Source organism: Bos taurus, chromosome 2 (assembly GCF_002263795.3).
Source record: "Bos taurus isolate L1 Dominette 01449 registration number 42190680 breed Hereford chromosome 2, ARS-UCD2.0, whole genome shotgun sequence".
Classification (NCBI taxonomy): domain Eukaryota; kingdom Metazoa; phylum Chordata; class Mammalia; order Artiodactyla; family Bovidae; genus Bos; species Bos taurus.
In genome coordinates this window covers 104,856,570-104,882,346 of record NC_037329.1, presented here as the reverse complement: position 1 = coordinate 104,882,346, position 25,777 = coordinate 104,856,570, and the positions used below count along the sequence as shown (strand labels likewise).

General features: G+C 43.8%; 1 protein-coding gene and 2 long non-coding RNA genes across 3 annotated transcripts; 2 read left to right on the top strand and 1 right to left on the bottom strand.

The window, feature by feature from the left end:
* Positions 1 to 10,263: 10,263 nt before the first annotated feature.
* On the bottom strand, positions 10,264 to 11,518 carry LOC112443118 (uncharacterized). The gene is made up of 2 exons (XR_003031357.1): positions 11,175 to 11,518; positions 10,264 to 10,454 (listed from the first exon to the last, which is right to left on the bottom strand). It is a non-coding gene; the product is annotated as an uncharacterized lncRNA (long non-coding RNA).
* Positions 11,519 to 11,600: 82 nt separating this feature from the next.
* Positions 11,601 to 13,271, top strand: LOC112443119 (uncharacterized). The gene is made up of 2 exons (XR_003031358.2): positions 11,601 to 11,689; positions 13,093 to 13,271. It is a non-coding gene; the product is annotated as an uncharacterized lncRNA (long non-coding RNA).
* Positions 13,272 to 21,985: 8,714 nt separating this feature from the next.
* On the top strand, positions 21,986 to 22,576 carry TNP1 (transition protein 1). The gene is given in 2 exon segments (NM_174199.2): positions 21,986 to 22,125; positions 22,346 to 22,576. Coding segments are annotated over 2 exon segments (168 nt in total). The 5' UTR covers position 21,986; the 3' UTR covers positions 22,375 to 22,576.
* The last annotated feature ends 3,201 nt before the right edge of the window (positions 22,577 to 25,777 follow it).

Here is a 25,777-nt window from a genome sequence, read left to right as displayed (position 1 = left end):
CCTGCTGTGCCAACCTCAGCCTCCTTTGCCCCAGGAGACAGAGAGCAGGTCCTGGCATCACCTCCTGCATTCCCTTCTCACTTTCCTCTGTGTCTCCCACCCTTGGCCTCTCCCCCGTGCAGTCCTGTATTTGTTCCTTGGCTCATCTTTTTCTGTCTCCCTCTTTATGTTCTTCTTTTTCTTCTTTGGAACTTTTCCTGCCTCCCCATGCCCCCACCCTCTTTATGCTTCCACATCCCATGGCCACCCAATCAAGGTCAATTGTGGGTCCTAGTCCTGAGCCCCATCCATGCCCAGCAGGGCTGGGAGTTGGGAGCACCCATGGGGGCTTTCCTTTGCCCAAGTGGTTCTGCAGCCTGCCTCCTGCTATCTCTCCCATAAGACATGAAATCAGGAGGAGCTGAAGAAGATGATGGTGATAGAATGAAGGCTGTTTCTCCAAGCCTCCTTTCCCCCAAGGAAGCATCCCCACCCTCCCAATGACCACCCTCAGGGAGCTGAACAACTCCCACTTTCCCAAGCTGCCCCCCACCACCATGCACACCTCATTTGCCTTTTTCCATTCCTTTTTCCTTCACTAAAAACAGAGGAAAGATCACCCCTGTGATGGTGCCTCTATGGTAGCCACATGTGTTGGCAGCAAAAGCACCAAGTTATCAGACAAGGCAGCTTCACGCACTAAACCACAGGCTTCCTGAGAGAAGGACCCATGCCTTTTGACAGTATGGTTCAAGATCACTGTAGCCACACTTCCCTCACCAACCATATTTGCGCTTGAGACCATCCTGGAAATCCGTTATGTATGGAGATGGTGTATACTATCCCCAACTGGGTTTGGAAGAGATATGAAATAATAGTTCAGATCAGGTGTGTCCAAGTGCTTAGTTGTTTGGCTAAGGAAGTCAAGACAACGTGGAGTGGAAATTTGAAGGAGCCTATGCTGCAGATCAAGGGCTTCCCTGGTAGCTCAGATAGTAAGGAATCAGCCTGCAGTGCAGGAAACCCGGATTTGATCCCTGGGTCTGGAAGATGCCCTGGAGAAGGGAATGGCAAGCCACTCCAGTATTCTTGCCTGGAGAATCCCATGGACAGAGGATCCTGGAGGGCTACAGTCCTTGCAGTTGCAAAGAGTTGGACAAAACACTATGCTGCAGATCACACATTGAAACTCCTCCTACCATCCAACATTCTATCATCAAAAGCAGATTTCCCTAAACCAGTTGAAGGTCTTTTCCAGGAGGTGCCCACAGACAAGATGCCATCCCAGAATGATCTAAAGCTAGACCAGGGAAAAAGCAGTCCTTTTTTAGAACAAGCAAATCTATGTTTCAACCCCAACTTGTTCCTGGGACCTGCTAGGTGGGGTACACAGTGGCTGAGTCATAGGTACCTGACTTTGAGGATGACATGGGAAAATGATGCCAAAACATAGAAGCAAAGCCTCAAGAAAGCTCCTTGGACTCATATATAAGCGCTCTCTAAAGTAGAGTCTGTGCCCCTAGGCTGTCCTTGACCATTGTCACCAGTTTTCCAGCCTGAAAGCCCTGTCCACCTCTGTATGTCCACCTCTCCAAGCAACATCTCTGATTCTCCTTGTCTTGACTGATGTTCCCCTCCCCTGAGCTCCCAGAGCACCCATTGCATAAATCATCCATCTGGCCCCTGAGCCTCTGCGTATTATAAGCTGACTTTTTCCCATGTCCACACTGCAGAAACTACCAGGACACCATGTGGATCCTCTCAGATCCATAGTACTGGTTCTGTGTATGCTCCTCTAGCTCTGATGTGCTTTTTCTTTCCCAGAGTCCCCTACAGGCGACTCTCCCATGGAGGCCTAGCTTTAGCCCCCTGGAGCCGTCGTGTGCACGCGAGCAGAGAGCATGACTTGCCTGGGATCACTCACAGGGTGACCTCTAGCTCCTCCGATCTGGAGCAAGAATCTAGCCTCTGGTGACAGAAACCACATCAGCTATTTTAAAATAGAGAATTTAATATAAAAAATTATTAACTCAATACTAAGGACAGAAAGGCCAAAGGGAATACATATTAAGAGGAGGAAGCAGTTACAAGAAGCATCTAACAGTCTTAGTCTGGGGGAACAAAAGTGGGAATTAAAATTATTTCAACTTAAAAGCTTATGGAGAACAGCACAGAGATTCCTTAAGAAACTAGGAATGAAACTACCACATAACTGAGCAACCCCACTACTGGTTACAAACCCTGAGAAAACCATAATTTAAAAAGACACGTGTACCCCAATGTTCATTGCAGCAGTATTTACAATAGCCAGTGTTCTGTGATGACCTAGAGGGGTGGGATGGAGGGAGAATGGGAGGAAGTTTCCAGTGGCAGCAGATACATGTATACACAGAGCTGATTCATGTTGTTATACAACAGCCGCCAACACAACATTGTAAAGCAATTATCTTCCAATTAAAAATTTAAAGAAAAAAAACCTTAACAGCTTGAAGGAAGAACCCACGGGGTGGGAATTCAGCTCAGTGGAAGAGGGGACCCATGGAGCTGGGACCCACACCCTGAGAAAGGGTGCCAGCCAACTGATGAGGGTATTTCTGAAGAGAAACGATGGGCCTGGTTCTGTAGGTGCTGGAAAAAACTACAGCTGGAATACGAGAAAAAGCATCACCAAGTGATGCCAAAAGGGGAAGGAAGTGCATAGACGAACAGAGTGAACAGGAAGGAGCCCTGGCCGAGCCAAACTGGGGACTGCCTCGCAGAGAGGGATGAAATTCATTCACCTACAGAAACTTTAGAACCGCATTATCTGCAGTATATATGAGTTCCAGGGGCAACTTGACATGAACAGAGGAAAGAGCCAAAACAGGGAGAGATCTTTTGTTTGGATTCAACATGCCCAACTGTGCTCAGAAGCAACACTGTCTCTGTTTCATACCTAGGTTAGTTTATCCTGAGACAGTAAAGAAGATCTCTACTTAAGATGTTTAACTAACCAGGTCCCAGAATATGGAAACTATAGAACATCCCACATAGAGAGGGATCCAGGGATTAGTAAGTACAACCTCACTTTTCCACCCACTCACGAGCACCCATTAGAAGATGAGGACACCATCCCAGAAGGATCAAGCGATCAGAAAGTGTCAGGACGAGCCCTGGAACTGGATTGCTTCTTTCAGCCAATAGGTACTTTTTGAGCATCTTCTGTTTCAGATGCAGGTCTAGACCTGTGGAAAATATCAATGAATAAAGCAATCCAAGAATTCAGAGACATGCAATGTAAGCTATACCGAGGCGGAGATGTTTTTGTCTGCATCTCTTCTCCCCAAGATGCACTGTTTTTATTACTTTGAAGGAGGCTTCATTTCTCGTTAATTTTTTCTGTAGATTTCATCATGAAACAAAATGCAGAGACAAACTATGGTTACTAGGAAGTTTGGGGAGGTACCAGAATATAGATTTGAGTGTTAGTCACTCAGTCGTGTCCGACTCTTTGCAACCCATGGCCTGTAGCCCAACAGGCTCTGTCCATGGAATTCTCCAGGCAAGAATACTGGAGTGGATTACCATTCTTTTCTCTCCAGTGGATCTTCCCAGCCCAGAAACCGAACCCAGTTCCCTAGATAGTACATTTCCCACCAAGGGCACTGCCCACCATATTTCTGGAAACTCCAGGATTGTCCCAATTTCAGACATGCTGCAACCTGTGACTAGGGTATCCTAAGTAACTGATGTCCTAATGGTTTGGATATGTATGACTACATCCACACTTGATTTGAAACAGTTCTGATGCTGGGACCAGGCAGCAAAAGAGCTCTCCCTGGTGATCTAGAGGAATGGCCTCTCTTAGACACTAATGGAGCCCAACAAGGATGGTAAATCAGAAGTTTGCCTAATTCTTCCATGAAAATATCAAATTATCTTTTTAAGATCTGGTGGGAATCAGAGGAGATGGAGAGGTCAGAGTTCATCTGGGGGTTAAGAATTCTTAAGTTCTATTCTTCTTGTTTCTAATGATACCCAGGCCCATTTTTTTTTGTTGGTGACAGATATGAATGTGCTCTGAGCCTAAAATATAAGCAAGGCAAGGAGGTCAAAAAGAAAGACAGAGTAGCACTGGAAAATATTGATGTGGCTGCAATTTACCTTCACCTAAGATCAGTCCTGGGTGTACATTGGAAGGACTCATGTTGAAGCTGAAACTCCAATTCTTTGGCCACCTCATGTGAATAGTTGACTCATTGGAAAAGACCCTGATGCTGGGAGGGATTGGGGGCAGGAGGAGAAGGGGTTGACAGAGGATGAGATGGCTGGATGGCATCACAGACTTGATGGACATGAGTTTGGGTAAACTCCGGGAGTTGGTGATGGACAGGGAGGCCTGGCCTGCTGTGATTCATGGGGTTGCAAAGAGTTGGACATGACTGAGCGACTGAACCTGAACTGAAGTTCTAATTTAAAAAATATATGATTCGTGCTCATTAATCCCATGGCTGAACTGAAATTTTTATGAATTTGATCTTCAATTTTCCTTCTTTATATTGAGCTCTATTTCTTTTTATCCCTTTTTTTGATTACTAGTTTCATTCTTAGGAAACAGAAAAGATGAAGGAACATTAAATCCTTTCCAATTCTGTTGATTCATAACTCAAGCCTTTTTTTGGTCAGACTTTCTTTAAAGCATTTGGTAATAAGCGAAATTTCAAGAATCCTAACAGCTGGTTTACCCTTTCACACATAGTCACAGAAATTCGAACACAGGACACCTGGTAATTCATTAACTACATAGATAAACAGAAAATAAGAATAAACAAGGGACAATCAATTCAGAACCTTTGAAAACTCAGTTAGATATTGCTTTTCTAAGAATCTCTTCTGTGTGTCTTGTGTGCACAAATGTGCACATGCGTGCGTATGTGCTTTTTTCAACTATAGTCATACACCTCATTTTATTGCATTTCACTTTATTGTGCTCTGCAGAGATTGAATTTCTTTTTAAGAAATTTAAAGTTTGTGGCAACCCTACATCGAACAAGTCTATTGGCACCATTTTCACAATAGCTTTCCTCACTTCCTGTCTCTGCATTTTAGTAATTCTTGCAATGTTGTAAACTTTTTTCATTATTATTGCATTTGTTATGGTGATCTGTGATCAGTGATCTTTGATGTAACCACTATGACTCACTGATGGCTCAGAAGATGGTTAGCATTTTTTAGCAATAAAGTTTTGTTTAATTAAAGCATATACATTTTTAGACATAAAGCTATGGAACACTTAGTAGACTACAAGACAATATAAGCTTAACTTTCATATGCACTGGCAACCAAAAAAATTCATATGACTTGCTTTATTGTGGTATTTGCTTTATTGCAGTGGTCTGGAACTGAACCTACAATATCTCCAAGGTGTGCCTGTGTAAAGAAGCATTTTCAGAATAGGGAGACACGGAATCCAGGATGAATGCCACCCATTGCTTTTCTATTCAAGTAGAATTGCCCTTAACCTATCCTAAATAAACAGAAGCCTCCACTATGCTAAAGGTTCTCTAAGTAATAAGATTTTACAGCCTCTCTTAGTCACCTGCTCCAGGTCATTGTCAACGTTCATGCTACATGCTCTTTCACACTGCTGATGGGATATAGGTCAATCAAACCTCTCTAGAAAACAATTTGGAAAAAATTATTAATTCTTAAAGATGCCATCCTTCTTGATGCTGCAATTTCACTTCTGTAGATGTATCCTAAGAAAACATAAAAAGTACTAACAAATATTGGATAAATAAGTTGATTTTGCATACATTTTTATTAATAGATAAAATGAAATTATAAATGCACTAAATATAGAATGTTAGTTAAATAGACTAGGCAAATCCAAATAATGGAACATTATGCAGACATGTAGGAGAAGGAGGCAACTAGAGGATGAGATGATTAGATGGTGTCGCTGATTCAGTGGACATGAACTTGGGCAAACTGCAGTAGACGGTGAGGGACAGGGAAGCCTGGCATGCTGCAGTCCATGGGGTTGCAAAAGTCGGACATGACTTGGCAACTGAACAGCAACAAAATGCAAACGTATATAGACGTGGGTTTCCCAGGTGGCTCAGTGAGTAAAGAATCTGCCTGCAATGCAGGAGATGTGGGTTCAATCTCTGGGTTGCGAAAATTCCCTGGAAGAAGAAGTCGTGGCAACCTACTCCAGTATTCTTGCCCAGAGAATCCCATGGACAGAGGAACCTAGTGGGTTCCAGTCCATGGAGTTGAAAAGAGTTGGACATGACTGAGCAACTAACATACACACACACACATTTATAAACACACACACACACGTACATAACACACAATCAGAAAGGTTAAATGTTAAAATGAAGCACTTTCTATCTCATTTTTGTCTGAGACCCTCAAAACCAGAGAATGAAATAACAGGAAGTAAGTATTTCCACAACCAAAGATGCTAGGCAGCCTGGTAAGGGGGCAGTTAACACTCCCAGGACCTTTAACTAGTAGGGGATGGAAGTCAACAGAAGAATGTCCCAGCCTCACAGGACCAGGAGGGACAATTCTGAGGGCATTTCACACTGCTCTTCAGACGGCCTCCGGGGGGATTGAACCCCTGTTGCCTGTGAAACAGTAATCACCTCACTAGCTCACTCTTTTTTTTCTTTTACAGTTTTCAAGTTTTCATTATTAAATTCATATATAGTCTAATTGTTTACAAAGCTCTAAATAAACAAAAATGTAAAACCACTTGACAGTTAATTAAAGGAACAGCACCTCACTCTTTACTCTTCCTCCTCTGTCCCACACACTCTATCTTCTCCCTCCTGTTTTCGCAGATCTGCTTCCCAGAATAAAACCTATACTCAGGTCTCTAACTCTGGGCTCTATCAGAGGGTAAGTAAAATCAAGTCACCCCCTGACTTAAATGGGAAGGGAATCTAAAACAGAGAGGATATAGGTATACATACAACTGATTGGCTTTGCTATACAGCAAAAACTAACAACATTGTAAAGCTACTGTGAAAGTGTTAGTCACTCAGCGTGTCCAGCTCTTTACAACACCATGAACTGCAGCCCGACTTCTCCAGGGGATATTTCTGACCCAGGGATCAAACCTGGGTCTCCTGCATTGCAGGCAGATTTTTTACCATCTGAGCCACCAGGGAAGCAACTATACTCCAATAAAATTAACTTTAAAAATAAACAAATACAAATAAATAAAATTAAGTCACCCCCAAGACATAATACATAGGAAGAATGGAGGAAGACTCTTAGAGAATGAATCATAAAAGAGCAAATAGGTCTGCACTCAAATTCTTAAGCCCATGAACTTTTGGAACCAGTTTCACATCTGCCAGTAGGACATAAAGGATAATGCTGGACTTATTATGACCACATTGTGTCACACAAGGCCCTGACCCTATGAAGAGGCACTTAGCTCCCTTCCTCTTTTCACTGACTTAATATCTAGTTCAGGACTAGTTGGTTCTGTACCCACTTCCCTATTCTTACCTCTCCCAAAATGACCCTTTACAATAACTCTAAGATTACCACCAAGACAAGTAGAAAGATGGCCCTGTGCATAAAGATATCCAAAAAGAGGCACAGGCCTATGAACAGAAGGAACCAGGTACCATAAGAACTGGTGAACTGCTTCAGAAAAGAAAGAATATGGTTGAAGCTTACGACCCAAAAAAGGAAGGTCCTGGAAGAGCCAGAAAATCTCCCCCGGATGGTACCTAATGGAGTGAAAGGACACTCTATTACCTCTGTCTCTCTGTGATTGTTTATGTCAAGTTGATCATTCAGACTGTTTCAACTGTAAAATTAAGACTGGTTATTTCAATAGTACAATTGAGATCAGCAAAATCAAGGTTCACACAAGCTCTAAACATTTTTATAAAATCCCATTAGAATGTGGCCGTAGCCATTCACTAGTAAAGGCTCCTTTTAGCTGCAAAGACTAAAATACATCCTAGCTGGCCCTACAAGTAGCCCCTCACTGGTAGCCCTATGACCAGCCATGACTCAGAAAAGCTGTAGTGAGGTGTCAGTTGTCACTATTTTTTGCTTTGTGCAGGATTTTAATCAAGAATTATCAGATACCTTAGACACTGCACATGCCAACTGTCAAACTCTGGGGACCAGGTAGGCAGGTCTCCCTGCACTGTGACTTTGATTCTAGACTGTAAGTTCTTGGAGGATGTGTACATGTGAACAGGGTCAGTTCTGTGTAAATCTGGCCAAAATGGTGAGTGTAGTGCATCGTTGACATGAATTTGAACAAAGTCTGGGAGATGGTGAAGACCTGGAAAGCCTGGCGTGTTGCAGTCCATGGGATCACAAAGAGTGAGACACAGCTCCGTGACTGAAGAACAAGTGCAACCAACTGACACCCGAATGAAGCAGAGCAGGCTACTGACCTCCTGGGCTTTTGCCTTCTCCTCCAGGCGACACCAGTGAAAACAAACCATGTTACTGCGACATACTATCACTAGGTATAGCATTTTACTACAACATACTACCACGAGAGATCCTCCAGTATATTCCTACAGATACGCTTACATCAAGTGACAAAACTACAAAATATTACAACAGCATAGCACTGCAAGATATACTTGTGTCTAATGGCATAACCATAACATATTGGAAGATGCCATGGGACCTAAGGACACCAGCCATAATATCTTTAAATCACTGTCTCTCCCCACCCCACACTAGGACCAAATGTGATCACCTCAGAGGAAAAACAGACATCAACGAAACCCTTGTTCCATTGGGAACACAAAACTCATTCACACTTAGGAAACAGGACAAAACCTTGGGGCTTAAGTCAGCAGTCCCCATCTCCTTTTCCAGTTTCTGCATCTTTCACATTTCAGAGGTAGAAGAATTAAGTTTCAAGGTCTCAACCTTATCGATTAACTAAAGCCTTCTGGTCTGTGATTTTTTTAAGATTGAATTCATGATCCTTAGGGGGAGGCAAGGTATGTTTCCCAGAAATTTTGCAGGTTAATAGTGATGAGTAAGGAGGAAGGAGATGACCTAGTATACAAGGTTCAGGTTCATTTACACAAGGGTTATTCTACCCAGCTATCAGAATTACTTGATTCCAAAGAGCCCCCAAACTTTATGGCATCTAAAGTACACTATTGGAAGAAGCTTAAGAATGTTGTCCATTAAAATGTTCCCGAGTAAAGTAAGTCAGAAAGAGAAAAACATATGTTATATATTAATGCAAATGTAAAGAATCTAGAAAGATGGTATAGATGAGGTAGTTTGCAAGGCAGGAATAGACACGCAGACAGAGAACAGATGTGTGACACAGTGGGAAAGGGGAGGGTGAGATTCACTGGGAGATTAGGATTGACGTATATACAGAGTGCATGCCAAGTCACTTCAGTTGTGTCGACTCTTTGAAACCCTATGGACCATAGCCGACCATGCTCCTCTGTCCATGGGATTTTCCACACAAGAACACTGGAGTGGGTTGCCATGCCCTCCTCCAGGGGATCTTCCTGACCCAGGGATCGAACACAGGTCTGTTGCATCTCCTGCATTGGCAGGCGGGTTCTTTACCACTAGTACCGCCTGGGAAGCCCATATATACACTGCCACGTGTAAAGCCGACAGCTCCTGGGAAGCTGCTGCACAGCATGGGGAGCTCAGCTGGGTGCTCTGGGGTGATCCGGAGGGGAGGGAGGGGGAGGGGGAGAGTTTGTATACATACAGCTGATTCACTTCCTTGTACAGCAGAAACTAGCACAACATTGTGAAGAAATCACACAAATAAAAATAAAAAATAAGTATACTTTTAAAAAGTTCCAAAACACATATGCCATTCTAAGACCGTGTCATGGTTTTGCCCTTCCCTGTGTTTACAGTGTGTTTCATGTTTGCATGATATGGGTCTGTTTCTAGAAAAATGGGTATCTTCGTAACTAATTACCAACAAGTGAAACTAGAAGTGTGAGCTTAATGTTGATCTGGTTACAAGCTTTCTGGTTGTTGTACCCTCCAGCCCAGCCAGTTTAGAAGGTCCATCAAACAACAAGTAGGCTCTTTTCACAGCCAGAAACCATCACAACCTGTCCCAAACCACAACCCAAGCACACATTTCATTAGCAAATCTCTTAAACCGGAACAAAGGAGAAAACTACATCTTTCCTCCTGACTCACTTGGTTATGCCTCTATTCATCACATTCCACTTGCTCTATAACATTAAAAAAGGTGGGGGGCACTTTTCCAGATTGCCACAGGTCACTCTCCAGCTAAACAAAACACCGTTTGTCAGTGAAAGGAGAGAAAGTTTATTTAGAGACCCTGGGGCAGAGAGGAGGAGTCAGTGATGATGATGGTGGTCTTGGGCTTGAAGTGAGAGAGGTTTTTCTTTTTGCCGGCCTTGAAAGAAAACACGACATTGAAAGACACAGGTTCAATCATCTTCTTCAACCAGGGCAATGGCATATGTAGCTGACTAAGAGAGAGAATGAGAAAATTTATAAATTATACTCAGGTCGGAGAAGGCAATGGCACCCCACTCCAGTACTCTTGCCTGGAAAATCCCATGGATGGAGGAGTCTGGTAGGCTGCAGTCCATGGGGTGGCTAGGAGTTGGACACGACTGAGTGACTTCACTTTCACTTTTCACTTTCATGCATTAGAGAAGGAAATGGCAACCCACTCCAGTGTTCTTGCCTGGAGAATCCCAGGGACAGGGGAGCCTGGTGGGCTGCCGTCTATGGGGTCACACAGAGTCGGACACAACTGAATTGACTTAGCAGTAGCAGCATACTCAGCTATACCATTCATTTAGGACCTCCCCAGTCAGTTTGCCAGAGATTCCATCAAACATAAGGTTTCTAACAGTTGGAGAACCCTACCTTCAACAGTAGGCCTAGAGGTAATGGGCAAGATTAGGCAGAGGCTCTACAGCATCAAGAAAAAGAGCAATGAGCACATAAAGTCTGGTCCTTTGCAGGGCTGCTGAGGAATCAAGGTTGGAGGGAGACAGGGGGAGGAGTGTGTGTTGGGTGGAGGAGAGAAGAATGCTAGGGAAGGATTGACGAGTTTGGGGGAGATGAATGGAGAGCTCTGCTTTGATAAGGACTTAACATTTTGGAACACCTGTCAAGCTAGGATGATAATTCTCATTATCTGAGAGTTCCCTTTCTGAATCAGAAAATGTCATCAGTACCTTGGCTTCTTGGTTCTTTCCTGACATAACTTCATTGCTTTCTGTCTCTGTGGTAAGTCCTTTTGATGGCATCCTGAACACTTACATCTATGGGATTTCACCATCCTCTTACATTTCCCAACTCTGGCCAGTAGTGGGTTTCTTGTTGAAACGGCAGCCTCGGTCAGCTCCCCCTCCCTCACTCCATCTCTATTTGTCCAAAGCAGCCCACTCATCACTCCCTTTTATATATGGAGACATGTGGCCATGACATGGGCCCTCTTGGTAAAAGGACCTGTGATTGATGATTGTCACAATGACTGAGACTTAACAAGAGAGCTTGGTTGGATTTGGGAAAATACTGAGACACCTGGATAAAATCAAGAAAGTACTTATTAGGACTGCTAGAACCAGCTGGTTGTGCATCAGTATAGACCACAGGAACCACCCTGAATGATACAAACCAACTAAAATTCTCCCTGCCTTGTAGACACAAGTCTAGCATCATCAAAGCCTCCATTCGCTGGCACATTTAGGTATGCATTCTAAGTTCCATCTTCTCATTTCTAGAAACAACTCTTAAGTGAGGACCTCAATGATATGGAATTTGTAATGAATCTATTAAATTATAATTGACATACAACAAAGCTGTATATATTTCAAATGTTCAATTTGGTAAGTTGTAACATATCACCACAAATCAAAATGGTGAGCATATCCTACACTCACAAAAGCTGCTCTCAGGACCTATGTCATCTCTCCCTCCAGCCCTTTCCTAGACCCCACTCAAATTCCCAAGAATGTGGAATTCAAGGCCTTGGTCCAATTCATCTTTTTCATCTACTATCCCTGCCCCATTCTCCAGAAACTCACAGAGATACAACTCCAACCTCAAGAAGTTCAATGTCTGAGAAGAAATGCATAGAAGTAAAAAATTCTAGACCTAATCTGGTAAATGATACCAAAATGTATTCAAAAGATGAATAATGGGAGTTTACTGAAGAAGTAATCATATAATTAGAGGAGCTTTATTTTAAGTTTTTAAAGTTCTCTAGGAATTTAATAGATTAAAATGCTAGAAAAAAAAACAGTGCAAGACATTGAATTTCCCATAAACATCTATACTTTTTATACTTTTGAAATAACCCAATTTGACCAGAACAAGCAGAGGTTGCCTGAAGGAAAGAATAAAAGACACAGTTAAAAAATGAAGTTGGGATTGGGAGGGCTGATATGAAAACTTAAAAAGGAACCAGACCTTGTAGACAGAAAGACGTTTCCCACACATTCTCAACAGAAGAGTGACATGATGAGCCTCGCTTTAGGAAGACTAAATAGTTTAGGTACCCTTTCTTAGGGTAAGAGTTTGCATAAATAGACTCAGGAGGTGATGATGGAGCCATTACCCAAGAGACTCCATTCATTCTGGGGTACCTGTCATGGCCTCAGTGAGAAGCAGGCCATTTATAAGTTCATCAAGCCCCTCTTATGAATAAAACATTCAACCAGCTCTCCTGGACTATAAAGATAAATGAGATAGGGATAGTTCAATGTGTTATCTGGGATTTTACCATAAGAAGTACCTTAAATCAGGAAGCACAAGGTGGGCTTCAAGAGAACAGGACCTGTGCAGTCACAAACAATCTTTTGTCCATGGGATCTCAGGTTTGGTTTACGCTTTGCTATCACCACCTTGATGCTATTTTTTTAACAAAAGTTCAACATACTCATCTTATACTGGGCCCCATATATAGCTAGTTCTGGGAAGACTTGACTGACCCGAAAGTAAGCCAGGCCAAACCATAATTAAAGGGGTAACAAAATCATAAAGGAAAATATGGAAAATTGGCCTTGTGTGCCCACCTGAAGAAATTCTGAGACTCTCACACCCTAACCAGGGACCCTTTATGACTTTAGTCTTATTTTTGCTTCCTTGCAGCATGAAGAAAGTACCATCATCACTATTGGAGAGCAGTGGTCTACTGAGGAAACAAATACTTCTGTGTGGAGACACTGTCCTCAGCAGAACTCTAGGGCATCTCAGCAGTATGACCTTCCACATATCCTAATAAGGATGTTCAGCATTTGGAATTTACTGACCAATAAAACACGATCACTGCAACACTTGCCAAATCTGGCTCTTTCTTTGGTCCTTACTGAAAAAGAAGGCTTCATTTTAAAGATTTCACTAGGCAATTCTTCCCTGCTGTCCTAGCATAGGGTGTGTGGAGGGCAAAGTGTTGCTAAGACTTTGTGCTTTGGACCTAAGAATTCTAGTATTCTAGGGAATAGCAAGGGAGCTACTTTTTTCCTTTTCTCTGGTATAAATATAACTAAATCTAGCTCTCCAAATATGAGAATTCTGCCCAAGGTAACAGTGAGTAAAGCAAATAGGCAATAATACTGCCAAGAAATACTTGTCAATTCCATTTTTTAAGAGCCTCAAGAGGCAAAATGAACTTAGGCTTCCAACCCATCTCATCTTCTTCACCCTCAATTGATCACTTCTGAGAATAAGAAGTAGAGTTTTAGCAAATCAAGTTCAAGAGATATGACTGGATGGTGAGGGTCTCTCTTGGCCCAACCTTGATCAGTAGAGTTATAGTAGGCATTTGTGTTCAAAAATAATTCAGAAATATTGAGTGCCTCCTCTGGTCAATTTACCCTTCAGCACCATGATGGTCATAATGCTTTGAAGTCATCAATTATGAAGGCATTGACCCTCAGTGTGGCAACTTGAGCCTATCTTTCTGGTCCCCTTTTGGTGACAGCTCTTCCCCCCTTTCACAGGGCCAAATGTCCTCAAACTCAGTGACAGCATTGGCCGGTAGAATGATTGCAAGAGGGCAAGAGTCTCTGGCACATGGCTCCCAGAATATGAAGGGAAAATTCAAATAGAGAAAAAATACAGGAAAAAAGAGGCCTGAAATCTCTCTACAGTGTGTCTCATGGAACAGTGGCAAGAAGCCTGGACTGGGGATTAGGAGATCTGGGCTTGAGATCCAACTTTGCCTATAATTTGTAACTTTGGCCAAGCTACCCTTCATCCCCAGACCTATTTATTATGCAACTGTTCTGTAGAAACCCTTGCAACTCAAAATTCCTTACTCCAGTTGTTAAGTGGATTAAAATTCATTCGCTCCTAAGGACCATAAGAGGCCAAATGATTTAACATGCATGACATTTGCACACCATATCACATCCGTTCTAAACCCTAGGGTGCAGCTTTATTTTTGTTTTATGGGTGTTGGGCACTCTATTCCCAGTATATTCAGGGAAGGGGCAACTTCTTCACTCTTATAGCCAGGGATTAAAGTCAGTGTGGGTAAGGAAGTAATTAATGTGAAAACATTATTTGGAGCCTTCTTAATCATAAAGTTTGGATTTTCTTTGTATAGTACTGAACCATGTGACCATAGGCTTGGTGGTTGCAAAAGAAATAAAAAATTGTCAAATAATTTTTCATAAGTCCAAAAATAACAAGAACAACAAAAACTAACAGTGTTCTCTCCAAACAAGAATTTTTAATTTGTCCAGAGGAATTCCAAATTCACACCTTGCCTCTAAGAAGAACTCACTACTTTTTCCCAGTTCTCCCCTACTTTCAGATTAGAATCCTTCATTGTGGTTCTATTGTATCAGCACAGGCAGGAGGGAAAAGGCCAAGGGAGCAGAAAGTCAAGATCAAATCTATTTCTAAGGCAAGTGGAGAAGGCAGTATGGAGCAGTGGGTAGTCATCGGCTTGAAAATCAGCAATCTGAGTCTAGCCTTATCTCTTGAACTGCCCAGGTCCTGCCCTTAAATAAGCTTCTTTGTTTACCAAAGCGGGGGCAGGGGAAGGTGGCTCCAGTTGAACCCCTAGGATCACTGCTCTTCTAAAATGCTTCCCATCTTTTAGCTGCCCAATTTCTCTATTCCTGAAAACAGAAATTTCTTATGGGAAAAGAGTTTGGGATGCAGTCAGAAAGGATGAGAGAGGAGCCTGAAGAAAAAATGGGGGGAAAAGTTCTGACGGATCTTCAGGCAGAATGCATACCATCCTCAGAGCCAAAACACCCCCTTGTTTCCCATACTGAATCCGTTCAGTTCAGTCGCTCAGTCGTGTCTGACTCTTTGCGACCCTATGAATCACAGCATGCCAGGCCTCCCTGTCCATCACCAACTCCCGGAGTTTATGCAAACTCATGTCCATCGAGTCAGTGGTGCCATCCAGCCATCTCATCCTCTGCCGTCCCCTTCTCCTCCTGCCCCCAATCCCTCCCAGCATCAGGATCTTTTCAAATGAATCAACTCTTCACATGAGGTGGCCAAAGTACTGGAGTTTCAGCTTCAGCATGAGTCCTTCCAATGAACACCCAGGACTGATCTCCTTTAGGATAGACTGGTGGGATCTCCTTGCAGTCCAAGGGACTCTCAAGAGTTTTCTCCAACACCACAGTTCAAAAGCATCAATTCTTCAGTGCTCAGCTTTCTTCACAGTCCAACTCTCACATCCATACATGACCACTGGAAAAACCATGGCTTGACTAGACGGCCCTTTGTTGGCAAAGTAATGTCTCTGCTTTTGAATATGCTATCTAGGTTGGTCATAACTTTCCTTCCAAGGAATAAGTGTCTTTTAATTTCATGGCTGCAATCACCATCTGCCATGATTTTGGAGCCCCCAAAAATAAAGTCTGACACTGTTTCCACTGTTTCCCCATCTATTTCTCATGAAGTGATGGGACCGGCGGCCATGATCTTCGTTTTCTGAATGTTGAGCTTTAAGCCAACTTTTTCACTCTCCTCTTTCACTTTCATCAAGAGGCTTTTTAGTTCCTCTTCACTTTCTGCCATAAGGGTGGTGTCATCTGCATACTGGATGGGAAGAGGTAAATGGAATTGAGGTCTCTCTTTCCTTTTTCTCTGAAAACCACACCTTGGCCTTGGGCTCTGGTTTCTCTGCATTTCCTAGTGGAGATACAAGTTCTGGGCTCAGAGAACTCAGCTCCTTGGTAAGACCCCTCTGGCATCAGCTTTCCCTGACTCCAGCCTACCATGAGCCCCCTTTGCCTGCTTGAACAGCACTAGCAAGAGCAGCAAAAACAGAGAAGACAGGGAGTGCTTGCAAACAGGGTAGAAGGTCCTTACTTCCCAGCTGAGGTCAACATCTGCAGAGATTAAGTTTCAGATAGGAGTTCAGACTGAGTCATCAACATGTGTAAGGATTGTCACAACTTTTTCGTGTTCCCTCTAATGAGCCCCAGTTCCTGGGCTGCTAAGAAGTTCCAGCCCTGGGAAGGCATCCATTGAACTCCCAGGAAAAATAATGGAGTGAGTTTGAATTGAAGAGATGAGAAGGGAGCCAAGTAGAAGTCTGATTTCCAAAACAGTGATAACCAAAGCCTGCCCCTTCCTAACCTGAGAAAGGGGCCAGCAGGAGTGCCAGCCTCTAAGACCCTCCCCGCAGGGCCAATTTGCCATCTTTCTAGGAGATCAGTCAGTTCAGTCGCTCAGTCATGTCTGACTTTGTGACCTGGTGGACTGCAGCACGCCAGGCTTCCCTGTTCTATGTTCTAGGAGATAAAGACACCATTTGCCTATCCACCTGTTCTGGGCAAGATAACACTCAGGTCCAAAATAGGAGGAACTGATAGCTCCTCTAAAAAGGCAAGGAATTCAGTTCTCTCTCCACATTCCTATAGCTATCAGGAAATATCTGTTTCCTTCTATCAAGAGAAACAAAAACTAAGACCCAGTAGGAAACTGAGATATGGAGGAAATAGGTTTATTGAGGGTATCTCTGCTGCTCCTGTGCTAGGTTATTTGAAGTAGCTCATGTAGTACTTTGGTCATGTGATGTGCACAGACGACTCATTGGAAAAGTCCCTGATGCTGAGAAAGATCGAGGGCAAAAGGAAAAGAGGGCATCAGAGGATGAGATGGCTAGATGGCATCACCAATGCAAAGAACATGAACTTGGGCAAACTCTGAGAGATGATGAGGGACAGGGAGGCCTGGCATGCTTCAGTCCATGGGGTCACAAAGAATCAGACACAACTGGGCAACTGAGCAAGAACAACAACATGTAGTCATTCGGTGCCTCAGTTTCTTCATACAGAAGGAGAAATGAAAAGTAAAGAGCAGGAGATGAGAAGACAGCAGACTGGATTAATAAATGGCTCTCAATAAAGGCCATCTCCGGGTCCACTAAGAGTCAGGGGCAAACTCACTGTGCTCTACCTCAATTGCATTGGCCCACACAACACTGGGGAAGAAACAGAAAGAGAAGCAGAGATAGATAGCAGGACCCAGAGCTCACCCCTGCTTGGAGATCTGACACAGAGGCCAACCCAAACACCCCAAAGCCACACCACTCTCTGGCTTGTTTATTGTCTCCGCTGACACTGGACTTTCTGCTGCTGAGTTTCTCAGCATGGGTGTCTGAAACCAGAATGTGTCCTTAGCTGTATGCAAAGGGGACTTCTCTGTTTTTTTCATCCATTCTTAAGTCTGGCTGCTTTCTTCTCTGTGATCTCAGCTTCTCTTTGGCAGACTGGATCTTTAGGGGATGAGAAAGATTGGAGGAGAGAAATATTATCCAGTCTCCAGGACCATCCAGAAACTGCTTCCTAAACTAAAGAGGCCAGGTTCTTCTGCAAACATGTTCACCAGCAGAGCCAGGCCTGAGAGGCCAGCACGGAGCACCTGAGCACCTGTTAACAGGACAGAGTCCTTTTTCCCTTCCTTCTCTAGAAATGTTTCCACTTGGCATACAAAGTCACTTAATGTTTCACTGTCCATGCTCATAATACAAAAATTGCTGGAATGAACAAGTGTTTTTGACTACAAACTATGGACCATGTCAGTCCCTGTGGCAAATGCAGTCAAATAAAAAATGTAGTTCCTAACTACCTGTGGTGCTGGAGAAGACTCTGGGGAGTCCTTTGGACCACAAGGAGATCAAACCAGTCAATGCTAAAGGAAGTCAACCCTGACTATTCATTGGAAGGACTGATGCTGAAGTTGAAACTCCAATATTTTGGCCACCTGATGAGAAGAGCCGACTCATTGGAAAAGACCCTGATGCTGGAAGATGGAAGGCAAAAGGAGAAGGGGGCGGCAGAGGATGAGATGTTTAGACAGCATCACTGACCCAATGGACATGAATTAGAGCAAACTCTGGGAGATAGTGGAGGACAGAGGAGATGAGACTGGCATGTGCAGTCCATTGGGTCACAGAGTCAGACATGACCTAGCAACTGAACAACAATAACAACAAACTACTAGGAGCCTACCACAAAAATCAGCTCAGCTCAGAGGCCATTTAATCCAACCAGCTGATATACAAAATAGCTGAAGTCCGGAGAAGTGATGTCTGTGGCACAGTCCCGACTAGAAACAAGACACATTGGCTTCTGTTGAGGTCATACTCTCATACATGATGCAACAATGTGGGCACAAAACAAGGTTTCAAACAATTAGAGTTGGTTTTCTAGACTGAGGACATGATAGGACCATAGACTATGAACAAATTTCAAAAGACAATGAAAATTTGGAGTCAGGGAAGTCTTCCTTGGAGAACATGGGACAAAATGGGGACGGGAGGGGGGAATCAGACAGTCAGGACAATAAGATTTTTAATTCAGCCAAGATTCCACAAATCCTTATTGGGCTCCAACCCTGTGGCTGGACTGTTCAATGCCCTGGAAATATATAGCATTGAACATAATTTTCAGATTCCTACTTTCATGGAGCTTGTTTGTAGGAAGATCAGCTAAGCTGGAGTAGACAGAAAGGTTCCCAAGATACAAGGAGGCAAGGTAACAGCCTGTTTCGTAGAGCTCTATTCACTCCTTTGAGTGAATAAAAGTGTCCAACAGAAGGTCTCCAGAGAGAACTGTCTAGAAACAGCAAAAGCGGAAGATGTCACTTATAATGGCTGTTCAAGGAAGCTGTGTTTTAAAACATTACTTGCCATCTTATCTACAGACATTAGAAATACAAAGAGTGGCCCTTGAACTTCATTTTATCTTCCATTCAATCAGCATTTGCTAAAAACCTCCTACGTGCAAAAGTGCTTGGTTCTTAAATGAAGCTGATAGCAAGGGAGAGAGAAGGAGGGACAGAATGTATGGTTATCAAGCTCTACTGAGAGTTTTTTCAAAAGGACTTAATATAAAGTATAAAGAGAAAAAAGAAAAGGTTGAATGATGAGTCCATTATCAGGGAAGTTGGGGATAGTGGATATCTGCTGCTCAGATTTTACTCTGAGCTCTAGACCCATATACCCAACAATCATTCAGTATCTCTATCTGGAACTCTCAAAGACACCTCAAACCCAAAATGTCTTAGACCAAAATCATGATCTTCACTGCCCTCTTGCTTGGCCTTTATCCCAGGGTGTAACTCTAACATCTGGACAGCTGCATCACATAGAAGAAGAAAAAAAAAAAAATCCACACCTTTGACACCCCCTGCTGTCACCAACCAAATCCAATCCATCACCAAGTCTTTGTCTCCAATCAATACTCACTGGGCCAGGCTTAAAATAGCTTTTCATTTTCAAATATTTCTGTCCTGAATTCCCACTGTTGGTAATGGCCCTTCCTTTTATTCACTTCCCCATCAATCCATCCCCCAATCTAATCTTATCACATCATTCTCTTAAACATTTTTCCATGGCTTCCCAAAGTACTTGAGCTTGTCTGGTATCTGCTCCTCTCTCCAACCTCAGTTTACACCATGTTGAGAAGCAGTCATTCACTGATTAGTGTAGATGTCTGATGAATAGCTTTCTCTCCCACTAGGCTGAAAGTTCTGTGAACATGGAGTCTAGGTCTGTTTTTACCCACTACTATTTTCACAGAAGCTGAGCGCCAAAGACTTGATGCTTTTGAACTGTGGTGTTGGAGAAGACTCTTGAGAGTCCCTTGGACTGCAAGGAGATCCAACCAGTCTATTCTGAAGGAGATCAGCCCTGGGATTTCTTTGGAAGGAATGATGCTAAAGCTGAAACTCCAGTACTTTGGCCACCTCATGCGAAGAGTTGACTCATTGGAAAAGACTCTGATGCTGGGAGGGATTGGGGGCAGGAGGAGAAGGGGACGACAGAGGATGAGATGGCTGGATGGCATCACCAACTCGATGGACGTGAGTTTGAGTGAATTCTGGGAGTTGGTGATGGACAGGGAGGCCTGGCATGCTGCAGTTCATGGGATCACAAAGAGTCAGACACGACTGAGCGACTGAACTGAACTGAAGTGCATGGCACATACAACATGATCAATAAATATTTGTGCATTGAATGTTTCTTCTTTTTTAATTATTTTTAATTGAAGGATAATTGCTTTACAGAATTTTGTTGTTTTCTGTCAAACCTCAACATGAATAAGCCATAGGTATATATATATCCCCTCCCTTTTGGACCTCCCTCCTATCTCCCTCCCCATCCCACCCCTCTAGGTTGATACAGAGCTCCTGTTTGAGTTTCGTGAGCCATACAGCAAATTCCCATTGGCTATCTAGTTTACATATGGTAATATAAGTTTCCATGTTACTCTTTCCATATATCTCACCCTCTCCTCCCCTCTCCCCATGTCCATAAGTCTATTCTCTATGTCTGTTTCTCCATTGCTGCCCATGCTCGTATTTGTGCATTGAATTTTGTTTAATGGTTAAGTCAACAGTTCTCAATCAGCAGTGATTTTTGGCCCTCTACCCCAGGCAGTTTGGAAACATTTTTGGTTGTCACAGCTATAGGGGCTCTACTGGCATCTAATTGGTACAGGCTGGGAATGCTGCCAAAGGTTATACAGCACACAAGACAATGTGAAAATTAGTAAAAGAAAACCTCAACTAAGATTGGAGTTGAAAGGCCCATAGAGGGAGCTCTCACCCCCTATCACTTATGGTCAAATACCCCCAAAAGGAAGATATTAGTTACTGACCCCAACAGGAAGACATCAGGTACTAACCCCATCAGGAAGTGCAACTACTCTACTACCCCAGCAGGAGGATGGAAGACTTCCATCGCCCAGCAACAAGCCCGGCCAATGAAAAGGGCCTCAGCTTAGCCAATGAGAAGACTTCATCACCTGAACTTTCACTTTCCTCCAATGAACCCTCATTATTGCCTTACTGATGACTTCCTTTCCTTGTCCACCTCCCCCTACTATAAAAGCCTTCCACGTGGTGTAGCCCTTGGAGCATCTCTCTGTCCACCAGGTGAGATGGCTGCCTGATTCATGAATCATTTAACAAAGCTAATTAGATCTTCAAATTTACTCAGTGAAATTTTGTTTTTTTAGCAATGATAGTCCCACGTATTTAGCCAACAGTGTCAGCAGTGCTTGGGTTGAGAAAATTTGATTTAGATGAAAGAGAAAGAATATTTATGTTTTAGTCATATTGAATTGGATTTGCTAGAGTCAAGTCCTTATAGACATTGTCAATTCCCAATGCCATAAGAGAGACTTAAATATGATGCATATACACACCAACTATTAAATTCCCTACAGGCAGGAGATAGCTTTTTTGATGCCTCTTGTACTCTCCAGGTGCCCAACATAGGATTGGAATTTAGGTACTCAGTAACACCTATCTGGAAAACCTCATTTATCATTAAAAAAAAAAAAAAAGACTACAACATTGAGGGTAGCCTTGAGCTGCATTGGAGGGATCACCTAATTTCATATATATTACCCAACTGTAACAAAGCCTAGTGACATCACAATGGAGCCCTGCCCATCTGCTAAGCCCCGCCCTCTTCACAGTCATAATGGCTAAGGCCTTAAATAGCCAGACTCTGGCCCCTGGGTCCTGCAAAGCCCCTCATCTTGGCAGAAAGTACAATGTCGACCAGCCGCAAATTAAAGAGTCAGGGCATGAGGAGGGGCAAGAACAGAACTCCTCACAAGGGAGTCAAAAGAAGTGGCAGCAAAAGAAAATATCGGAAGAGCAGCCTGAAGAGTAGAAAACGCTGTGACGATGGTGAGTTAGGGATGAGTGGGAGAGGAGTTAAACAGGGACCTTGTTGTCCTGAGGGCCTTTCTTCTTGAAGTTAGCTCTCATAGGACCCTGAAACCTCAGCCTGAGAATTTCGTTCTCAACCAGGTTCCCATCTGGGCAGGAAGAGGATGAATGGGGTTCATGAATCTTCAGTGAATATTCTAACTGGTGTTCCTGTTGCATACTTGTCCCTTCCCTACAGCCAATCGCAATTTGCGCTCCCACTTGTGACTCCAGCAGCGGGCTCTGCCCTGGTGGACTTTGAACGACACCAGGCAGCAACCAAACAGAAGGGGGACTGCCAAGGAGACCTGAAGTTAGACCAAAGCCAGAGAAGAACTTATCATGTGGATAAAATGCCAATCATGACGAAATGAGGCATGTATATGTTGGCTGTTTCTCCCTAACATCTCAATAAAAATTTTGAAAGCTGAATTTCAGTGTCGTTTGATCTTTTGGTTGGAAACTGGGTTCCTGAGCTGGGCAGGCTTAGGGGGAATAATTAGCAGGTATGAAACCTATGAAACTATTAAATAAACCATTAAATGTGATTTGGATAATATCAGTGTAAGTTTTATTTAACAACTCTCTCATCTGTGTGCACTCTGACCATGCACCATTACTATATAGGTGATTAGTGGTCTCAATGAACTGTCTTCCTCATCAGAGTGCCAGTTATGAGCCAAAGCTGGCAAGCTGGTTTTGTCAAGAGGCTTAAAACCGTGATCTCCTAAACTCAAACCATATCTCCCTCAGTGCTTCTAATCTGATTGTGTGGGCATGATCAGCAGGTATTTAAAGATGGGGACACCTTCTAGGCAGAGTTGACAACGTGGGTCTGAGATGGGCTAGGTTGGATTTCAGATGGATAAGATCAGAGGCAGTATGGCAAGGAAGATTAAATTCAAGACAGATGGTGTGACTCTGATGTCATAAATGAAACTCAGTCTGGGTGGACCTTACTCGCAAGGAAGAACTGTCCTTTGCTGTCACCCTCACTTTATCTTGACTTTGGGTTTGTCCCCGGGCAGGGATCTGACACCTCCTCTCAGCATCCACCACTCAGGAGGGGGCAATATTTTTCTTAATGAGTGCTTCCTGTTGCCTCAGAGGCAGTACCAGGGCAGCACAGAGAGGAACTGAGACTCATTAAACCAAGCCACCCACAGAACCAAGCCACCCACTTGGATTCTGGGGAAGCAACCAGGAAAGGATGTAAGCCGGAAGGAATGAGAGGAGCATGAGGTCATTCATGAAGTTTCCTACGTGGATAGGGGCGAGGGGCGGGGCGTTGTGAGATGAGGGACCAGGCCAGGGGACAAAGGAGAGAAAACGGAGCCTCTTTCTCTGCAGAACTCCACACATTTTCAATGAGGCCATTGAGTTAGAGTCACAAGGAGGTGTAGGTACTGGGATGTGGGGTGGGAATAAGTGCTGCACCTGTGGGCCAGATTCTAGCCGTGTAGCAGGAAAGGATGAGAAAAACGCAGGTCAGGGCTAGAGTAAAGCTGCTCCAGGTTGCCCTGCCTGTCCTCCTCTCCCTAGAGAATGCTCACACTGCTCCTGAGCTAAGTCAGCATCAGGCACCCAGACTCGTCAAAACTCATTAAACTTGTGTTTCCCTCCAAATGTTTTCAGTTTCCATTTTTATAAAGAGGGAGTAGAAAAAATACTCCCTTCACAACCCTCCTCTTCTACAGTTTTACCTCTTAAATATTCCTTTGTCCCTGTTTTTCGAACCAGACTCAGACTCAGATGATTCCCAAATAGATGTTTGTCCACAGCGTGACCCCACAAAGCTCAACTGAAATCCCTGATCAGAAACGAGCAGTTCTCACATTCTCTTGGGTCCTTTGGGAGCTCCTCTGCCTCCATGTAAAGAAAGCCAAAAGCTCCTTGCAAACACACAAAATCCAGTTATTTTAATGTCAAGCTTTTGCTGCTCTGGCAATAAATTCTTCTCATTCATCAGCCATCAGGGAGTGCAGCCAGTTAGAATTCCCACATGGGGCCGAAATAGCGAAGCCTTTATATCCCCGCCTGCCTAGCAGGCTGCTCAGGAAAGGGTGACCTCAGGCCAGGAATTCCTCTGTGCCGAGGCAGACCCTGAAGTCAGGAGGCTGTTTGTGGGACCTCATGTAACACGGTCTGGACTGCACGTCTTTGTCTCTTCCGCTGGCTTTCTGATAACCTGTATGCCTTCCCACCTTCTTCTCCCCACCTTTTGCCCCTGCCACTCCCTGCTCAGACTGTGTCCTGGGAGCCTTCAAATGCTTTCATGCACAGCTCAGCCCTCGCTCCGTGATCCCTGCTTTGCCTTTTCTCTGCCATCTTTCTGATGCAAAGACAACCTAGGGAAGAGTCAATAGAACAACAAAGCAGTGTGAAATGTGCTTCCCTCAGGAAACTTATTATTTCTTATACAGGAATATTATTTCACATGTTACCCATGGAAATATTATTCCCAGGTCCATCAGGATCCCACCAGGAAAGCAGATCCTGGAAGGAACTCAAATGAAGAGGATTCACAGAGACGAGACCTCTAGAGCCTGGCAATGATGGCTCTGCAGAGGCAAAGGGATGGAACAGTGTTGCAGGAGCCCTGTGAGATTCAAAGCTGTGTATTTGGTCAAGGAGGTGGCGGATGGGCCTCTGGGTAAAGACAGTACTGGGGAGGGCACAGCCACTGCTGATCTCAGCAGTACCATAATGTTTCTCTTTCTCAACCAAAAGGAAGCAGGTTAAGGACCCCATGTGATGCAGGCCATCAAGGGGCAGAGGATGCTGAGGAATAGCTCTGAAAAACCAACAATGAGAGCTGGCACAGCCTGGGACGCAAAATCTCTTCATTAGACTTCTAATAGCCTGTCACCTTAACATCCCATCTGTCTTCTCTCATTTCTTGTCATAAAGGCCCTTTAGAAGTGACCAGTAGAGATATCCTCAAACCAAGTTGCTCAAGTATCTTGTGCCCTCGACTCAAAAAACATGTGTTCAGGATTTCCCTTGTGGTTCAGTGGTTAAGAATCTGCCTGCCAATGCAGGGGACACAGGTTCGACCCCTGGTCTGGGAAGATTCCACATGCCACAGGGCAACAAGACCCACGTACGTCAACCACTGAGCCCATGAGCCGCATCTACTGAAGCCTGAAGCTCAAGTGCTCTAGAGTCCATGAGTTCAGCTCTAGAGTTCACAAGAGAAGCCACCACAGCGCAAAGTCCACACCCCCCAAGTAGAGAGTAGTCCCCGCTTGCCACAACTAGAGAAAGCCTGCAAGCAACAACGAAGACCAGCCTAGCCAAAAAACAGATTAAAAAAAAATTTTTTTTTTTTTTTAAAGCATGTGCTCATGTCATTGGCAGGACAGTATTATTCCCACACAAAATGTTCTAAGACAACGTTAACTGGTGATTAGGACAGGCACGCAGAACTCAACAGCTCGAGGCTGGTTAGGGCAGCTAGACCCTTGCCTGGTGACTTCTTTTTGCCCTCTTAGACAGGTGTGGAAGGATTGGCAGTCACCCGGAAAACTCTGTTTTGCAGTAAGAACATTTTCCAGGCCCACAGGCTGGACATTTTCCAGCTCTGGTGTTGACTTAGTCGCTGCCCTCCAGGAACGTTCATTCTGGCTCC